At 39.8% G+C, this 20,404-nt stretch overlaps 1 protein-coding gene across 1 annotated transcript in view; it reads left to right on the forward strand.

Annotated features, from left to right (window-relative positions):
- Positions 1-20,404, forward strand: part of LOC311280385 (ryanodine receptor 3) — a 160,942-nt gene that overhangs the window by 63,582 nt on the left and 76,956 nt on the right. The window contains exons 28-41 of the mRNA XM_084392502.1: positions 1,014-1,188; positions 3,570-3,778; positions 5,307-5,506; positions 6,545-6,611; positions 7,546-7,706; positions 8,263-8,428; positions 8,518-8,604; positions 8,817-9,043; positions 9,485-9,938; positions 12,010-12,345; positions 13,134-13,334; positions 14,760-14,862; positions 17,675-17,809; positions 19,917-20,190. Coding sequence (XP_084248628.1) covers positions 1,014-1,188; positions 3,570-3,778; positions 5,307-5,506; positions 6,545-6,611; positions 7,546-7,706; positions 8,263-8,428; positions 8,518-8,604; positions 8,817-9,043; positions 9,485-9,938; positions 12,010-12,345; positions 13,134-13,334; positions 14,760-14,862; positions 17,675-17,809; positions 19,917-20,190 — 2,795 coding nt within the window. The remainder of the gene's footprint in view (positions 1-1,013; positions 1,189-3,569; positions 3,779-5,306; positions 5,507-6,544; positions 6,612-7,545; positions 7,707-8,262; positions 8,429-8,517; positions 8,605-8,816; positions 9,044-9,484; positions 9,939-12,009; positions 12,346-13,133; positions 13,335-14,759; positions 14,863-17,674; positions 17,810-19,916; positions 20,191-20,404) is intronic.

Consider the following 20,404-nt stretch of genomic DNA (forward strand, 5'->3'; position numbering starts at 1 on the left):
TCAGACCCGTGCAGAACTCAGACCCGTGCAGAACTCAGACCCGTGCAGAACTCAGACTCGTGCAGAACTCAGACTCGTGCAGAACTCAGACCCGTGCAGAACTCAGACCCGTGCAGAACCGGATCAACGTTTTAGAGCAGTTTCTGATCTCTCACAGGGTCAAGTCAAGGCCTTCATTTATACAGCGCTTTAACAATATAGATGTTTCAAAGCAGCTTTACAGTGATAACAGGAGATTACAGTAACAGAGATTGTTTGGCTTTACAGCAGCTCTAGAATAAAGTTATTGTCCAGATAAAGTTAGTTTTGATTGATTCACTTCCATTGCAAAGATCATTAGTGATTAACTCAGGGGCCGCTAACACACACCGCTCTAACAGAAAACCCCTAATGTGTTCTGGCTGTTCATCCGCACAACAGCAACAGGGTCATCGGACTAATAACTAATGTTCGTTGCGACAGAAGTGAATCAATCAAAACTAACTTTATCTGGACAATAACTTTATTCTAGAGCTGCTGTAAAGCCTAAACACTCTGTTACTGTAATCTCCTATTATTACCGTAAAGCTGCTGTGAAACTCTATATTGTTAAAGCGCTGTATAAATGAAGGAGACCTGACTAACGGTTTCTGATCTCTGATCTCTCACAGGGTCATCAGACTAACGGTGTAAGAGCCATCATGCTCTATCTATAATATGGTGTAGTTCCACTGCTGGACACTGGGGGCAGTGTGGGTTTAATGGGTATATCGGTAGCCAGAGAAGTGAAGACAGGTGTAACTAATGAGGGAAGCAGACTATTTCTGACCGTGTCAGGATCGTATGTGGACATGCAACTTGTGGATTACAGTGTGTTTTGGCATCGGAACTGTGACATATAAAGGGATAAATGCAGTGCTGGACTGGAAGCATCTTGTGTGGATCTCACGCGTCAGAAATAATCCTACAACACCTGTAAGTGACAGGAAGGTCATTGTCGCTACAAACGGTTTCTGATCTCTGATCTCTCACAGGGTCATCGGCTCCACATGGGCAGTCGTCTCTTCGGCCGCTGCTGGCACTCGGGGGACGTCGTGGGTTGTATGATCAACATGGAGGACAAATCCATGATCTTCACCCTGAACGGAGAAATCCTGATCACCAACAAGGGCTCTGAGCTGTGTTTCGCCGACTTTGACATTGAGGACGGTTAGAGAGAACATAATCTCCAGCCGCTTTTCCACTGTCGGGTCAGTGCGGGGCGGGCGGGGCCAATAGCCTCGAACCTGGAGCACCGAGCCCAAAACCACACTGCGTTTCCACCGTCGGGCCGTAGCGCTTCACTAAAACACTCCTCTCTGGAACAGCGTCACACAAACCCATCATCTCACCAACAAATGCAAGTTTTATCAGAAACTAGTCAGAAAGAAATCACCGGAAACTAGCGAGATTGCAAAACGAACATGATAAAAGCGGCATTTTGTCTACATTTTTGTTGTTTACGTAAACATTTAAAACCCAAGCGTCGATGTTTTACTCTAATAAGTGATACATTGACCATAATAAATTAACTTATGTCAAGACTGCACATTAGTCACACAGAAATAAAGTGGTATTTACCGTTATTTCACAAAAGAAAGAGGTCAGACGTACTTATTCGGGTGCGTCTGTTTCTGTTTATTTGTAGTCATAGGACAGCATGTTTATCACATTTAGAAAGAACGATCATTTGTACAAATTTTCCACCTGAAATACGACCGGAGGAGCTTTAGCACTCTCTCCCAATACAGTTATATTTCCAGTCAGAGAAACAGAGGAAGCTCCCGAAAAACCGGAGTTGCTTTATTTTATGACGTATGCGGAGCTAAATATGATATCAGAAAGAGACGAGACGTACTGACAGATAAAATAAAAACTGATTGTGATAGCCTGTCTGATTTCTTCAAATGGTTATATTTACCATGTTTACTATGGTAATGGTTAACAAAAAACCCTGGTCGTTGGCCCCGAGGAAGCCCCGACGAGGCCCGATCAAGCCCTGCAAATGACAGTGGAAACACGGCTTCTGATTTGATTTTTAATGCCTTAAAGGAGTAGTTCACTTTAAAATGAAAATTAGCCCATGATTTACTCACCCAAAAGTCATCCTAGGTGTATATGACATTCTTCTCTCAGATGAATACAATCGGAGATAAATTAATAAACATCCTGACGCTTCCGAGCTTTAAAATGGCAGTGAATTGCAACCATCAGATTGAAGCTCAATAAAGTGCACCAATCCATTATAAACGAACTCCACACTGCTCCGGGGGGTTAATACTTATTTTATTTTATATGGATATTTTTCTTACACAAACGCATCGCTTCACTTCAGAAGGCCTTTATTAACCCCCCAGAGCAGTGTGGAGCACTTTTATGATGGACAGATGCACTTTTATGATGGACAGATGCACTTTTATGATGGATAGATGCACTTTTATGATGGATAGATGCACTTTTATGATGGATAGATGCACTTTTATGATGGATAGATGCACTTTTATGATGGATAGATGCACTTTTATCATGGACAGATGCACTTTTATGATGGATAGATGCACTTTTATGATGGATAGATGCACTTTTATGATGGACAGATGCACTTTTATGATGGATAGATGCACTTTTATCATGGATAGATGTACGTTTATGATGGATAGATGCACTTTTATGATGGACAGATGCACTTTTATGATGGACAGATGCACTTTTATGATGGACAGATGCACTTTTATGATGGATAGATGCACTTTTATCATGGATAGATGTACGTTTATGATGGATAGATGCACTTTTATGATGGACAGATGCACTTTTATGATGGACAGATGCACTTTTATGATGGACAGATGCACTTTTATGATGGATAGATGCACTTTTATCATGGATAGATGTACGTTTATGATGGATAGATGCACTTTTATCATAGATAGATGCACTTTTATGATGGACAGATGCACTTTTATGATGGACAGATGCGCTTTTATGATGGATAGATGCACTTTTATGATGGATAGATGCACTTTTATGATGGATAGATGCACCTTTATGATGATAGATGCACTTTTATGATGGACAGATGCACTTTTATGATGGATAGATGCACCTTTATGATGATAGATGCACTTTTATGATGGATAGATGCACTTTTATCATGGATAGATGCACTTTTATGATGAATAGATGCACTTTTATGATGGACAGATGCACTTTTATGATGGACAGATGCACTTTTATGATGAATAGATGCACTTTTATGATGGATAGATGCACTTTTATCATGGATAGATGCACTTTTATCATGGATAGATGCACTTTTCTGAGCTTCAATCTGATGATTGCAATGGTTGAAATTCACTGCCATTATAAAGCTCGGAAGCGTCAGGGTATTTATTAATATATCTCCGATTGTATTCGTCTGAGAGAAGAAAGTCATACACACCTAGGATGGCTTGAGGATGAGTAAATCATGGGCTAATTTTAATTTTAAAGTGAAACTACTCCTTTAAAGACCCCTGAACGCAAAACTGTCTGCTTCTCTTCTCCCGTAGGTTTCATCCCGGTCTGTAGTTTAGGTCTTTCTCAGGTGGGCCGCATGAATCTTGGGAAGGACGCCAGCACGTTTAAGTACTACACCATGTGTGGCCTGCAGGAGGGCTTCGAACCGTTCGCCGTCAACATGAACCGTGAGGTCACCATGTGGTTCAGCAAACGCCTGCCCACCTTCTTCAATGTGCCGAAAGACCATCATCACATCGCGGTGAGGACGAGCTTCATTCTGCTGATCAATTATTGATCGGTGACTCTTGGATCCCACTGGTTGAACGCTTACCCCGAAACTCTTTTTATTTTTTTATTAAGAGTTCATCAGTGGGGTCCAAGATCCTAGGACTTTTGTCGCACTTAAACCACGAGTACATACAAAAAAAAAATGGGATGGATTTGAGGAGTTTTGTGGTTGGAATTTAAATAAGTAACAAATCCTTCCCTCACAGGTCAATTTGACCCCTTTAGGAATGTGAGGAATGCTTCAGTACATTGAAAAACCTATAAATGCTCAAAATTCAAACTAAAAATGCTAAAACTTTACCAAAAAATTATTTTATAATGTCTGCATGTGTATCTGAATGATTTCTGAAGTGAACTGACTTTAGGACCCAGAGGAACAGCTCATTTGCTCCATATAGAGCTATAAGGCCATCTAGAGTCATGAAATATCATCTTATATTATTATTTTTCCACAAGAGGTCGACAAAGACGCCCAATGTAAGATATTTAGAGCTGAATTAAAAGAGTTATGCATGAAATTGTGAGTTATTTTGAATTTGTTGAAAGAATGTGAGGAATGTGCTTAAATTACTATTTATTTATTATCCAGTGATCAAATGTAGTAATTTAAAGGTAAATAAAATAAAAATAACCAAAAAATTGCTTGAAAAAATATTATTAAAATGAAATAAAATAAGCTTTCTGGACAAGTATTATTTTAGGACTTCGGGTCATTTTGACCAGCGAGGGAAAGATTTATTACAAAGTGCGAGGGAAGGATGAAGGTTAAATCGAAACTTGAACTGATTTTGTTCCTGAAATATTCCTCTAGGATCTCACAGGGTCATTTGTGTTGATTCGGATCGAAATGTTCCACAGCGTTTTCTTTCTATGCTGGTTTTGCATGAATCTCGTCATGTTTGAACATATCTTTTTCCGTTGGCTTTTAATACATTGTAATGTCTTGTTTTGTTCTTCTTTGTTCTCTTTTATCTGTTATCTTATGGTCTTTTCATTTTGTCCTGTACAGCACTTTAGTCAGCCTTGTTGCTGTCATTAATCAAATGTGAACATGGACCACAAAACCAGTCACATGGGTCAATTTTTTTTAATTGAGATTTATACATCACATAAAAGCTGAATAAATAAGCTTTCCATTGATGTGTGGTGTGTTAGGATAGGACAATATTTGGTCGAGACACAACTATTGAACATCTGGAATCTGAGGACGCCAAAAAATCGAAACATTGAGAAAATCTCCTTTAAAGTTGTTCATTTATGATCACGATTGTGCAGCATTCACTCACAGAAATACATGTTTTATATATTTACGGTAGGAAATTTACTAAATATCTTCATGGAACATGATCTTTACTGAATATCCTCATGATTTTTGACATAAAAGAAAAATCGATATTTTTGACCCATTTAATGTATTGTTGGCTATTGCCACAAATAAACCCGTGACTGGTTTTGTGAAACTGAACTGAACTGAACTGAACTGAAACTGATGTTTGCAGGTCACCAGAATCGATGGGACCGTCGACAGCCCGCCCTGCCTGAAGGTCAGCCATAAGATGTTTGGGAGTCAGAACGTCAGCGCTGAGATGGTGTTCTGCAGACTGAGCATGCCTGTGGAGTTTCACTCCTGCTTCAGGAGCACATCTCACGTCAGTGTGAACGGCCTGTACGAGGAGGAACCGCTCAAGGTCAAACACAGGTCAGAGAAAGGGATGTGATGGTGAGGATATTCTCCCACCGGTTAATCGACGTGTGACACCGGTGTCACCAGCAGGGGCTTTTAAATCACTCATTTGAAAGCAAAACTAAAATGCGCATGTCCGCACGGGTATTCATGTGTTTATACGTGTTTCCATTGGGTTTATTTTCAATTCGCAATTTCAATTTGCGCAATTTGAAGGGCAATGGAAACGCGGCTACTCTGTGCTTCTGACGCTTGTCAGTGTGAACTTAGAACAGGTGAACACCTCTTAACTCCTATTGGCCCGTAGTGATGATGTAATAGGTGGGTGTGGCTCTGAGGCTCCGCCTTCTTTGAGGTGTAAATCTTCTCCGGTTCATTTCTCCTGTTCAGTCCGTCGAGGTCAAACGCCAGGTTAAAAAGTATTGTCGTCGCTTCATAACATGAAGGTTGAACCGATGGAGTCACATGGACTATTTTAACGATGTCTTTACTACTTAAAAGTGGCATTGACGTTGCAGTCTATCAGGGTCAGAAAGCTCTCGGATTTCATCTAAAATATCTTCATTTGTATTCCGAAGATGAACGAAGGTCTTACATGCTTGGAACGACATCAGGGTGAGTAAATGATGAAAGAAATGAACTTTCCCTTTAAACATGAAAAACAGTGTCGCTTCAGTTTCTGCTATAAAACATATCTCCAGTGTGTTCATGTTTTTACTGGCGTCTGACCTCGACAGACTGAACAGGAGAAATGAACTGGAGAATATTTACATCAGGAAGAAGGCGGAGCCTCAGAGCCACACCCACTTATTACATCATCACCATGGACCAATGAGAGTTCTAAGGTGTTCTAAGCAAACGTTTCTGGCAAGTCCCGAAACGATCTTCGTTTTGGCCATATTTAGTTTGAAACGACGTCACACCGGTTCGTTCTCCGAGGCCTTTCTCTCAGTTTCAGTGATTCTAAACAGAAACGAATCCTCTTGCTGTCTATAATGATCTCTATCAGAGCTTCAGATAGTAAATGTGTTTGTGCTGTGAACGTTTCTGAAGGCATCCGGTGAAGTCCATGAAACACTCGGATGAAGGCAGAAGAACGGACTATAGCAGCATAACCTCAGTGAGTTCAGCCGTGCACTTCTCCTATCCTATGATTTATGGTTCTTGTATTTGGGTTTTTCATTTGTCATCACCAAGAAAAACAACCATAATAACTATAACAATGATAAATGTAACGATAAATAAATATAGCAGTAACGATAAATATAAAAATGTGTATAACTGCAATGATAACTATAACTATAGCGATAACTAACAGTGATAAATGTAACAATAAATATAGCGATAACGAGAACTATTAAAATGTATATAACTGCAACAAAAACAATAGCGATAACTATAACAATGATAAATGTAACGATAAATATAGCGATAATGATAAATATAAAGTGTCTATAACTATAACAAAGCTTTAATAACTATTGTAATAACTCTAACAAAGATAAATGTAATGATAATTATGGCGATGACTATAAATATGTCTATAACTATAACAAAGCTATAACTATAGTGATAACTTTAACAAAGCTATAATAACTAGAACAATAACTAAATATGATGTGTAATGATAAATATAACGATAACAATAACTATAACAATATCAATATAACTATATTAACAATATAACAATAACTATACTAACTATGATAACTATAATAACTGAGGATCGTAACGATAACGGTAATAACTTTAACGATAGCTGTAACAAGTGTAATAACTATAATAAAAACATGATAAATAAAGTATAGTCATGATAAATAAAATGAACTGTAATTAACTATAATTATATAGTTATAGTTATATGAACAGTGAACATAATTGCAGAAGCAGAAGGATTTTGATTGGCTGTCATGATTCCAGTGATCTTGTTACAGTTACAGTTGTGGTGTGACCTGATATTCTCAGAGTTACAGCTCATGTTTACTCGTACGGCTTCGTCTCTCCTCTGAATGAGGTTTGAGAGTGTGAGTAATGTGTGTGTCGGTCTCCTGCAGTACTATCACTCGGTCCGGATATTCGCGGGTCAAGACCCGTCCTGTGTGTGGGTCGGATGGGTCACTCCTGACTACCATTACTATAGCAACAACTTCAACCTCGGCAAGATCCGCACGGTGACCGTCACCCTCGGCGACGAGCGAGGTCGAGTGCATGAGAGGTGAGCGCTCGTTCTCATACGGTCAAACCAAACACTATTCAGACACCAGATATCATTTCACTAGTGTGTGCAGGACACTATAGTCATTTATGTGAGTGAGGAGAGCAAAATAAAGTAAACTGTGACATATTATACCCAATAATTCTTCATACAGCGACTACCAGTGACATGTGGGACTAAAAATGATTGGGACACTTTGAGCTGATCATGTTTTGCTGAAGTGTGTTTTCTTTAATTGCTAATTACACACAGACTGAACACAATGAAGCATTGCTTGGTGATTGGTTGAGCTAAACTGGTATTATCTAATTGTGGAGTTAAATTTAACAGCTGACAGATATTCAACATAATTCATGTGTGAGACAGTCTAACAGAAGGACGGACAAAACCAGTCAAATATCAACTTAGTTCTGCTCATATTTTATTACCATTTTCTAAACTATAGCGAATAAACTGATGATGTGAGAAGTGTTGAAGCTGTCTGAATGAATTTTGGTTTGACTATGTCGCCACGGGTCATGTGATGATGTGCTGATGTCACTGTGTCATGTGACAGTGTGAGGAGGAGTAACTGTTACATGGTTTGGTGTGGAGACGTCACCAGTGCCGCCCACTCGTCCAGCAGGAGTAACGTGGATTTAGAGATCGGATGCCTCATTGATTTGGCCACGGGTCTGTTAGCTTTCACAGTCAACGGCAAAGAGCTTGCGACCTCGTACCAGGTACCGTCAGCTCAAGCAGCGTCAGACTCCTGACTTCACACAGATTAAATAAAGTACATAAAGGTGTAAAATGAACATCTGTTGTGCAGGTGGAGCCCAGCGCAAAACTGTTTCCTGCGGTGTTTGTGCGGCCAACAAGCTCAAGTCTGTTCCAGTTTGAACTGGCCAAAATCAAGGTGCGTGGATCCTCATATTCCCATAACTTCATACCAGCATATTAGTCATTATGAGAGAAATGAACGGGATCTGCTCTCGAACGTTCTGCTCAAATGACGTGGTAATTATATGGTAATTGTAACAGTAAATATAACGAACTATAATGGTAATTATAATTATATAAATTATAATAATAACTGTAATGTGAGTTGGTATGACTTGTTGCCTCCAGAACGCGATGCCGATCTCATCCGCCATTTTTAAGAGCGAACACAAGAACCCAGTTCCTCAGTGTCCGCCGCGACTGGACGTCCAGACGATAAACTCAGTCCTGTGGAGCCGCATGCCCAACACCTTCCTGAAGGTGGAGACGACTCGAGTCAGCGAGAGGCACGGGTGGATGGTGCAGTGTGTGGAACCCCTGCAGATGCTGGCCGTACACATCCCTGAGGAGAACCGGTACACACACACACACACACACACACACACACACACACACACACTCACTCACACTCACACTCACTCACACACACTCTCTCTCACACACACACACACACACACACACACACACTCACACTCACACTCACTCACACACTCTCGAGTCAGCGAGAGGCACGGGTGGATGGTGCAGTGTGTGGAACCCCTGCAGATGCTGGCCGTACACATCCCTGAGGAGAACCGGTACACACACTCACTCACACTCACTCACACACACTCTCTCACACACACACACACACACACTCGAGTCAGCGAGAGGCACGGGTGGATGGTGCAGTGTGTGGAACCCCTGCAGATGCTGACTGTACACATCCCTGAGGAGAACGGGTACACACACACACACACACACACACAGACACACACAATCACTCACTCACTCACTCTCTCACTCATGTATTGCAGGTGTGTGGACATCATGGAGCTCTCAGAGCAGGAGGATCTGCGTATGTTCCACTATCACACACTCCAGCTGTACTGCGCTCTGTGTGCTCACGGGAACACGCGTGTGTCTCACGCACTCTGCAGCCACCTCGACCAATCACAGCTGCTCTACACCATCGACAGCCAATACCTGTCGGGTGTGCTGCGCGAGGGCTTCTACAGCGTCCTCATTAGCGTTCACCTGGAGACGGCCCGAGCCGCGCGCCTCATGATGAGCCGCGAGTTCATCGTCCCCGTCACGCCCGAGACGCGCGGGATTCGACTGTTTCCCGACGCCTCCAAACGCCACCAGCCGCCGGGCGTCGGGCGCAGCGCCTCCCTCAAACCCCGGCTCAACTTAACCCCACCCTGCTTCATCACCGCCCGCCGCGAGCAGCACCTGCACAGCCCCGAGATCCCACTCGACGTGCTCAAGGTACACATCCCTTTCAGATAGCAAACATGCTACTCTGTAACAGTAACTTTAATTATTACAGTAACTATAACAGTAACTATAACAGTAATCATAACAGTAACTATAACAGTAATCATAACAGTAACTATAACAGTAATCATAACAGTAACTATAACAGGAACTATAACAGTAATCATAACAGTAACTATAACAGTAACTATAACAGTAACTATAAAAGTAATCATAACAGTAACTATAACAGTAACTATAACAGTAATCATAACAGTAACTATAACAGTAACTATAACAGTAATCATAACAGTAACTATAACAGTAACTATAACAGTAATCATAACAGTAACTATAACATTAACTATAACAGTAACTATAACAGTAACTATAACAGTAACTATAACATTAACTATAACATTAACTATAACATTAACTATAACAGTAACTATAACAATGACAATAACAGTAATTATAACAGTAACTATAACATTAACTATAACAGTAACTATAACATTAACTATAACAGTAACTATAACAGTAACTATAACAATGACAATAACAGTAATTATAACAGTAACAGTAACTATAACAGTAACTATAACAATGACAATAACAGTAACTATAACAGTAACTATAACAGTAATCATAACAGTAACTATAACAGTAACAGTAACAGTAACTATAACAGTAACTATAACAGTAATTATAACAGTAACTATAACAGTAACTATAACAGTAATCATAACAGTAACTATAACAGTAACTATAACAGTAATCATAACAGTAACTATAACAGTAACTATAACAGTAATCATAACAGTAACTATAACAGTAACTATAACAGTAACTATAACAATGACAATAACAGTAATTATAACAGTAACAGTAACTATAACAGTAACTATAACAGTAATCATAACAGTAACTATAACAGTAACTGTAACAGTAACTATAACAATGACAATAACAGTAATTGTAACAGTAACTATAACAGTAACTATAACAGTAACTATAACAATGACAATAACAGTAACTATAACAGTAACTATAACAGTAACTATAACAGTAATCATAACAGTAACTATAACAGTAACTATAACAGTAACAGTAACTATAACAGAAACAGTAACTATAACAGAAACAGTAACTATAACAGTAACAGTAACTATAACAGAAACAGTAACTATAACAGTAACAGTAACTATAACAGAAACAGTAACTATAACAGTAACTATAACAGTAATTATAACAGTAACAGTAACTATAACAGTAACAGTGATTATAACAGTAACTATAACAGTAATTATAACAGTAACAGTAACTATAACAGTAACAGTGATTATAACAGTAACTATAACAGAAACAGTAACTATAACAGTAACTATAACAGTAATTATAACAGAAACAGTAACTATAACAGTAACAGTAACTATAACAGAAACAGTAACTATAACAGTAACTATAACAGTAATTATAACAGTAACAGTAACAGTAACTATAACAGTAACAGTAACTATAACAGAAACAGTAACTATAACAGTAACTATAACAGTAATTATAACAGTAACAGTAACTATAACAGTAACAGTGATTATAACAGTAACTATAACAGTAATCATAACAGTAACAGTAACTATAACAGTAACAGTGATTATAACAGTAACTATAACAGTAACTATAACAGTAACAGTAACTATAACAGTAACAGTAACTATAACAGTAACTATAACAGTAACTATAACAATGACAATAACAGTAACTATAACAGTAACAGTAACTATAACAGTAACTATAACAATGACAATAACAGTAATTATAACAATAACTATAACAGTAATCATAACAGAAATTAGCGATTACATTTGTCCCGAGATCCCGCTTGACGTGCTGAAGGTGTAAAAACAGGGGCGGGTTTACCATTAAAACATAAAAACCACACAATACAAACAAAACACAAAAATAATACTGCAAAAAGACACAAATGAAAGAAATGTTCTGTACAGCACTTTGGTCCACTTCGGTTGTTTTAAAGTGCTTTCTAAATAAAGTTTGCTTTGCTGTGTTGTGTTGTGTTGTTCAGGAGAAGGCGATCCTCATGCTGACGGAGGCGGTTCAGGGTGGAGGAGATCACATCCGGGATCCGGTGGGCGGGAGTGTGGAGTATCAGTTCGTTCCCATCCTTCGTCTCATCGGCACACTCCTCACCATGGGTGTCCTGAGCAGCCGAGACGTGCACAAGATCCTGATGCTCATCGAGCCCGACGTGTTCGGGGAACGCCAGGAGGACGGGATGAAGGAGGGATTAACCGGAGCCGAGGAGAAGGCGGTTGAGGCCGGAGAAGAAGAGGCTCGAGACGGGAAAACACTTGTGAAGGGACTGTTGGAGAAGAAGCTTCCCGAGTCCGTCAAACGACAGGTGAGACCATCAGACTTATTCAGACAGCTTCAACATTTCTCACATCATCAGTTTATTCACTATAGTTTAGACAATGGTAATAAAATATGAGCAGAACTCAGTTGATATTTGACTGGTTTTGTCCATCCTTCTGTTAGACTGTCTCACACATGAATTATGTTGAATATCTGTCAGCTGTTAAATTTAACTACACAATTAGATAATACCAGTTTAGCTCAACCAATCACCAAGCAATGCTTCATTGTGTTCAGTCTGTGTGTAAAAAGAGCATTAGCAATTTAAAAAAGAAAACACACTTCAGCAAAACATGATCAGCTCAAAGTGTCCCAATCATTTATGGTCCTAAATTGTTTATAGATGTCACTGGTAGTCTCTGTATGAAGAATTATTGGGTATAATATGTCACAGTTTACTTTATTTTGCTCTCCTCACTTACATAATTGAACTATAGTGTCCTGCACACACTAGTGAAACAATATAAAATATTATGTCTGAATAGTTTTTGGTTTGAGACAATTAATAAACAAAATCAATGATGCAAACTTCATCAGATGTGACTCAACTCAACTTTTATTTATGAAACACTTTCAAAACCATTAGAATGGACCAAAGTGCTGTCCATAAATAGTAAAATACATAGAAACATAAAATAACATCAAAACATGACACCAAGAAAATCATACAACCGTATGAGGTTTGAGTAGTGGTGTATGTAGTATCTGTGGATACAAGCGTCTGCTGGATGTTCTGTAAGTGTGCTGTTCTCTTGTGTGTGTGTGTGTGTGCAGATGTGTGAGCTGCTCCACTACTTCTGTGACTGTGAGCTGAGGCATCGCATCGAAGCCATCGTGTCTTTCTCCGACAGCTTCGTCTCAAAGCTGCAGTTCAACCAGAAGTTCCGCTATAATGAGCTGATGCTAGCGCTCAACATGTCCGCCGCCGTCACCGCTAAGAAGACCAAAGAGTTTCGCTCTCCGCCTCAGGAACAGGTGCTCAAACACTTCAATTCACCTTTATTTGTATTTTACACATCGTTTCAGAGCAGCTTTACATTACAGTTTACAGTGATCTGTTGTCAGAGGAAACTGTCTAAGTTATGTATTTCAGATGTACATATACAAAATCACAGTTAGCTAAAAGTGTATTAATTTAAACAATGTAATAATTTAATGCAGAAACAATGAGCTCATTGAAGTAATGAATACATGTTTGTTAACAAATGATTATGACATTTACAAAACTGTATCATTGGTGGATGTTGATTCAGAGTTAGCGTCATCTGAAGTCTTCATCATAGACTGGATCCACACTGGAGCTCAAACCCTCCAGTCACTCAGGATGGGCATCCCGAGATAAAACACAGATAATAATAACTAGCGTAGCTCGATTAATCGCAATTTACATGGCTTATCACGATTATGAAATCTCAGATGCTGTGATCATTAGTGATGCGCAGCTTGTCAGTGACGTACGGCTCAGTAAACGCGGCTCACTCTGAAAGCTCTGAGTTTGAGTCGCTTATAACGTGCATTTGAAAAAGCAACACGCATCAGACATCTTTCAGAACATGAGAAGCATTTATGAACCTCCTGTCCAACAAAATACAACATTTAATAACACGCTTTTACTCCAGACTCCTCCTCCTGTGAGATGATGAGCTTCTGACACAGAATAAGGCAGTCGTGTGTTTATTAGTCGTGTTTAATCAAAGCGTTTCAGTCTTCTGTTTATTCAGATATGGCGATGGGTGTGTGTTATCGTACTTCTGCGGGGCATATGTGCTGTGTGTGTGTGTGTGTGAGACGCCCTCTGGTGTTCAGAGGGATGTGTGTGTGTGTGTGTGTGTTGTGTGTGTGTGTGTGTGACGCCCTCTGGTGTTCAGAGGGATGTGTGTGTGTGTTTGTGTGTGAGACGCCCTCTGGTGTTCAGAGGGATGTGTGTGTGTGTGTGTGTGTGTGTGTGTGTGTGTGTGTGTGTGTGTGTGACGCCTTCCGATGTTTAGAGGGATGTGTGTGTGTGTTTGTGTGTGTGTGTGAGACGCCCTCTGGTGTTCAGAGGGATGTGTGTGTGTGTGTGTGTGTGTGTGTGTGTGTGTGTGTGACGCCTTCCGGTGTTCAGAGGGATGTGTGTGTGTGTGTGTGTGTGTGTGAGAGCATTTACTACCGATCAGCCGTACTTCACTGACAAGCTGCACATAAAATAATCTCAGCCTTTGCCAGATCGCGTGCGGTCTCATTGATCAGTCGTGCTGCTCTAATCGCTGCTGTTCATAACATTAAGCAAGAATAATTCTGTGCATTTGATCTGAAAACAGAGTCACTCTATTAATCGTTCAGGTCTTCGCTGCAGTTTCAGGATGATTGGATCCGTTTACAGTCTTCAGCAGGGTCACGTTACATCACGGTTTCTTTCAGATTAACATGCTGTTGAACTTCAACATGGGTGAAGACTGTCCCTGTCCCGAGGACATCCAGGAGGAGCTGTACGACTTCCACGGAGAACTGCGACTGCACTGCGGTGAGTTAAGGCCCTTTCACACCGGATGCGGAACGAAAAAGCGAATAGTTCGTCTGCGAATAGTTCATGTCAAAACCATTGACATCAGCCACGACGCGAGTTTGCGACGTCTGTGACGTTCAGAGCTTCAACATTACAAAGCTTTCGCGCCGACAGCTGAGAAAATATGGACACTTCATCATCATCATCATCATCCTGTGAAGACGAGCTTTTCATTTACTTTAAAAGACAGAAAAGAAGGTGTTGGGTGCACTCAATCTTACAGAGCAGAGAGTCTGAAGGGGAGTATGAGCTAATGTCCACTCTTAGTTTCCTTTTCCTCTCTCCTGTTTCCCACATACGTGTCCCTGAGGTTTTCCCACAGTTTTTTTGCGTCTTCAACTAATCACAGTGCGTTTTGTAATGTCAATACACATTGCATGTAACACACGAAGTAAGAAGTTACAATCATTCGACTAGAAACTGTAGATAATGTATAGTACACTAAAAGCAGCCCTAGATAGTCTCACTACATCTTGTTACATGTTCACAGTAAACACGGTCTCTGTCTCTATGTTTGACGATAGTAGTGTTAGCTTTCTATCCCAAATGTAGTTTAGCCTGCTAGCCTACACAGCACAGGACTACACAACGACTAAAACTCTCACACAACACACTCACAGTCGAGATAACCGAGTTGGTTGGCAATGCTACGCCACACATTGTCTTTCAAATCGTTGTCCTTGTAGTGTGTGATTGGCTGAAGCCTTTTCTGTCGCCGCTAAAGTAAAAAAATAAAAGTCGTTTTTCCGCCGCAGCACATTCGCGTTCGGTGTGTGAGCACTCATTACACAAACAGCTGATCAAAAAATAAAACCATTGCGCGAATTATTCGTGCTTCAAAATCGCGTCCAGTGTGAAAGGACCTTTACGCAGCACTATCATCTTATTATACAAATATAATCATATTGCATAGTTGTGCTTGGAGTCAATTTCTTTATTTCATAATGCAGTGAAACAACAACAAAATCCCGATTTGTGCAGCATCATTTTTTGTCAAACAAAGAAATTATGAACACATGCAAAAAAGAGAGAAAACCAATGAAATATTAATAACTGATTATGTTTGCTTTTACCTTTCAGCTTTATGTTTCTCTATGCACTGTTTTTACATAGTAAAATTAAACCTGTAGTTGCAGCTTTTGCCTAATGATGTTAAATAAGTTGAGTGTTTTCTTCTTCCCTCATTTAAAATATTTAAAATATATAAATATTTTCCTCATATTTTGATGGTTTATCTGATCTTCTAGTGTTAAAATTAAAATAATTACATAAGACGTTTAGAAGCTGAATGTTCGGTGACACTTTACATTCGTAAAATGAAGTAACAATGAACAATACTTATTAATCTTAGTCCATGTTAATTTCAACATTTTACTAATGCATTATTAAAATCAAAAGTTGCATTTGTAAATATTATTATTTAATGGATCTGAGCTGACATGAATTAATTCTGAACAGTTGTATTTTTATTAGCTAACGATAACAGATTAATAAACACTGAAACAAGTGTATTGCTCATTGTTAGTTAACACATTGGGCCCTATTTTAACGATCTGAAACGCAAGTATCAAGCGCGAAACGCAAGTAACTTTGTCGCGGATCCCGACGCAAATCTAAAATGTGTTGGTCTGAAGTAGCTTCATTACTCATAGGTGTGGTTTGGGCGTAACGTGAAATAAACCAATCAGAGCGACATCTCACATTCCCTTTAAGAGCAGGCGTGCTTGATCCATGGCGGATTGCTATTATAACGGCGGATTTGCCAGACGCACGCCAGGAGCGGTTCATAGCCGAGGAGACCTACGTTCTCATCAGGGCCGTAAAACACAGAGAAGTGACATTGGGGATGGAGAAACACACATAATTTGGGTAAATGTATAAGCTAGATTTATGCCTATTCTTTAACATCTTCATGGACACTACAGTGATTTCCCTCGTGTGGTAATATTTTTCCTTGTAATAATGTATGGTTTTCTAAAAATGAGAACTGCTGCGTCTGTGTGTAGATGAGATAAGCAAAGTGTGTGTGCGTTGTGCACACGCTACATTATGGCCAAGCATGCGCCCTTAAAATAGCATCTGAATAACACTGACTTTAGACGAGGTTTCTCCTGGTCTGTGGCGGAATTGTTTTCTGAAACTGCAAAATAGCACCAGGGAACGTTTGCGCCGGAACACGCCTTCTCTTTTCACTGAACCGCCCCCGGGAGCGCAAGTTCATTCCCTAATTTACCGGCGTGCGTCTGTGGAGGGAAAAGTCCGCTGTGCGTCGGGTGAGAAATAGGAATGAAACATGCGTCGTGTACAAAGTCAATTGCGCTGGGTGCGAGATAGGGCCCATTGTCTAACTAATTCCAAATTATTGTAAAGTTTTACTGAATGTTCTTCTTCTTCTGTACATTTACAGCTCTAGAAATACAAATTTTAAAACGAGGCTTCTTCATTTGAGTTCAGTTCAAAACCTTTTTTTATGCTAATTTTGGGATGCACATCAATTCTAATAATGCGTTATTCACAAATGTTTTATGCCGTATTCCAGTTGTGTGCATGAGTGAAGTTCTCAGCTTTGGACGTAAACACAGCTAGTGATGCTGAGCTTCACTGCAGACGTGACTGAAGGAGATTCAGTGCTCAGATTTTAAATAATGAATGAGCCCTGGTTTGTGGGGAGCTTCAGATGTCATGATTCCAGTGAGACGAGACAGTGATGTCACTGGGGGTAAAGTGTGTCGCTCGGGAGAATGAATGTCCTTCGTCTGTGTCTCTGCAGGGATTCCAGTGGAAGAGGATGAGGAGCATCAGGACACGTCTATTAAAGGTCGTCTACTCGCCCTGATCTACAAGATCAAAGGTCAACCGCAGAAATCTGAAGCTGAACCCACAGAGAAAGAGCAAACCGCTCCCTGTAAGCAGAACTGAGACCTCTGGGTCACTGCGCCATCTCTGTGTTCTAGAGGATCGCTATAGTAGCAGTCATGCACTTCAGATTATATATTTATTTATTTTATTTTATTTTATTTTATTTATTTATTTATTTATTTATTTATTTATTTATTTATTTATTTATTTATTTATTTATTTATTTATTTATTTATTTATTTATTTATTTATTTTTGGCCTGGACATGTTTTTGTGAGATTAATTTATACAGTTCAAGGTTTTATCCGTGAGAGTTGCTCTTCTACTGTATGCTGAGTTTGCTGATTGAAGCATTTTTTCCCTTATAGTAAACATTTATCACATCTTTATACACACACACACACACACACACACACACACACACACACACACAGGTTCAATCCCATTTGGTGTGTGTCTCCTGAGCTCAGCGTTTTGTGACGTCTCACTCTCAGCGGGATCGTTCATCAGCGCTGCCTCTGATTGGCTGCCCTATAAAACACTTCTTCACCTCTGATTGGCTGGTCTATAAAACACTTCTTTACCTCTGATTGGCTGGTCTATAAAACACTTCTTCACCTCTGATTGGCTGGTCTATAAAACACTTCTTTACCTCTGATTGGCTGGTCTATAAAACACTTCTTCACCTCCGATTGGCTGGTCTACAAAACACTTATTTTCCACTGACAGAGAGAGCAGTCGAACGAGTGATTGACAGATGACCTCAGCGTATGTTTTTTCCCATCAGTCACTTTCCTTTAAGGCCCATCACAATCTTTCTAATGGTGTCTGAGAATGAACTCAATCTGACAGTCTGGAGGGTTTTCCGGCACAGCTCTTCCAGCTTCCCTCCGCTCGCATTAAACCAGCACTGAGAGGATTTCATTTGATCTTTTGTTTTGTTTTTTTATTATATATATATATATATATATATATATATATATATATATATATATTATTATTATTATTATTATTATATTATTTATTTTTTTTTTTTATACAATTTTATTAAATATCATTACATTTTATTCAATTTTATTTTAATTTAATTCATTTTTGTATTTTTATTGAACCAATTAGCTACTTTATGTGGGAATCATTGCAACTCCAATTAAATGTTTTCTTTAGTTTCTCATTTGCTTTGTTCAAACCTGATCTTATAACTTAAAAAAGGAAACTTAAATATCTGGAACTGTCGCGGCTCTTTAACGGGACACATGTGCCTGGTTTAGCGTCACAGGCTCTTGATACGGGGTAGATCGAGGATAGAGCGACTCTAGATCGCGCTCACTGACCGGCGCTGGCTTTATTGTTTTCCACGTATGCCAGGGATGAGAACACTACTCCATCTTTGCCCTCTCCTGTCAATCTCTGTGTGAAATCTAAAGTTGAGCGTGCACCAGGGCGGAGCGGGTGATTTAAGCTTTAAATACATGTGAAATAGCCTTTATCATTGTTGTCTCGCTTATTTATAGTCGTGTGGACATGCTCCTATGTTGCTGTTTTGATATATATTTGTTAAAATATGAGACACTGGACCACAAAACCAGTCACAAGGGTCAATTTGATGAAATTGAGATTTATAAATCATCCGAAAGCTGAATAAATAATCTGTCCATTGATGTGTGGTTTGTTAGGATAGGACAATATTTGTCTGAGACACAACTATTGAACATCTGGAATCTGAGGGAGCAAAAAAATCGAAACATTGAGAAAATCTCCTTTAAAGTTGTTCATTTATGATCACGATTGTGCAGCATTCACTCACACAAATACATGTTTTATATATTTACGGTAGGAAATTTACTAAATATCTTCATGGAACATGATCTTTACTGAATATCCTCATGATTTTTGGCATAAAAGAAAAGTCGATAATTTTGACCCATACAATGTATTGTTGGATATTGCCACAGATAAACCCGTGCGACTCGAGACTGGTGACGTGATACAGGATAACAAATATGCTATAAAAAGTTATTATATGGTAGGGTAGTTATTTTAGCGGAGATTCTGCGGGACCCACTGTGGGAACTACTGGTATAAACGCTTCTCGTGACCCTGATGTGGTGTGTGTTCTCATGTGCATCTCTTCTTGTGTGGTGTGTGTGAAGCGAACCTGAAGGAGCTGATCTCGCAGACGATGGTGAGCTGGGCTCAGGAGACACACATCCAGGACCCGGAGCTGGTGCGCGTGATGTTCAGTCTGCTGAGACGCCAGTACGACAGCATCGGGGAGCTTCTCAGAGCCATGAGGAAGACCTACACCATCAGCGCCGCCTCGGTCCACGACACCATCAACCTGCTGGCCTCGCTGGGACAGATCCGCTCGCTGCTCAGCGTACGCATGGGGAAGGAGGAGGAGCAGCTGATGATCCACGGCCTCGGGTGAGTATGTGTGTGTGTGTGTGTGTGCGTGCGCTTGTACAACTATCTTTGTGAGGACCAGTTTCAGTTTTAGACCATTGGAGTGAGGACAAAGAGAGTAAAGTGAGGACATTTTGGCCGGTCCTCAGTTTCTGAGAGCCTTTAAAGGCCTGTGTGAGGGTCAAGACTTGGTTTTAGGGATAAGGTTATTAATGAGGTTAAGGGTCGGTTTAGG

Source organism: Rutilus rutilus (genome assembly GCF_951802725.1).
Source record: "Rutilus rutilus genome assembly, chromosome: 21".
NCBI lineage: Eukaryota > Metazoa > Chordata > Actinopteri > Cypriniformes > Leuciscidae > Rutilus > Rutilus rutilus.